The sequence below is a fragment of the Penaeus monodon genome, chromosome 15 (genome assembly GCF_015228065.2).
Source record: "Penaeus monodon isolate SGIC_2016 chromosome 15, NSTDA_Pmon_1, whole genome shotgun sequence".
In the NCBI taxonomy this organism is placed as follows: domain Eukaryota; kingdom Metazoa; phylum Arthropoda; class Malacostraca; order Decapoda; family Penaeidae; genus Penaeus; species Penaeus monodon.
This window is the reverse complement of record NC_051400.1, coordinates 30,969,374-30,969,628: the sequence shown is the minus strand read 5'-3', so window position 1 is coordinate 30,969,628 and position 255 is coordinate 30,969,374. Positions and strand designations below refer to the sequence as shown.

The following is a 255-nucleotide window of genomic DNA, read 5'->3' as shown; positions in this document are numbered from 1 at the left end:
TCTGTAAAAAAATATATCGAAAAAATGAGAAAAAAAGTATAAAAAAAGATAACCAAATTAACTAAGATAAACTGAAACAGAAATAAGAATTAAACGAAAGGTAAACATCAGACGCGAGGGACCCACCTCTCGGTCCAGCTGCCGATGCGGACGTAGTCATAGGCCTTTTCGCTGACCTTCTGGTACTGGTAGATGAAGTAACTGCCCGGAGCGTCTCCGTCTGTGTTGAACTTGACCTCGCGACCTTGCTGACCT

At 42.4% G+C, this 255-nt stretch overlaps 1 protein-coding gene across 1 annotated transcript in view; it reads right to left on the bottom strand.

Moving 5' to 3' along the window:
• Positions 1-255, bottom strand: part of LOC119581935 (metabotropic glutamate receptor 8-like) — a gene marked incomplete at its 5' end in the record, with an annotated part of 173,067 nt that overhangs the window by 58,635 nt on the left and 114,177 nt on the right. Inside the window, 1 exon segment of the mRNA XM_037930107.1 lies at positions 127-253. Within this exon segment, the coding sequence (XP_037786035.1) occupies positions 127-253 (127 nt within the window).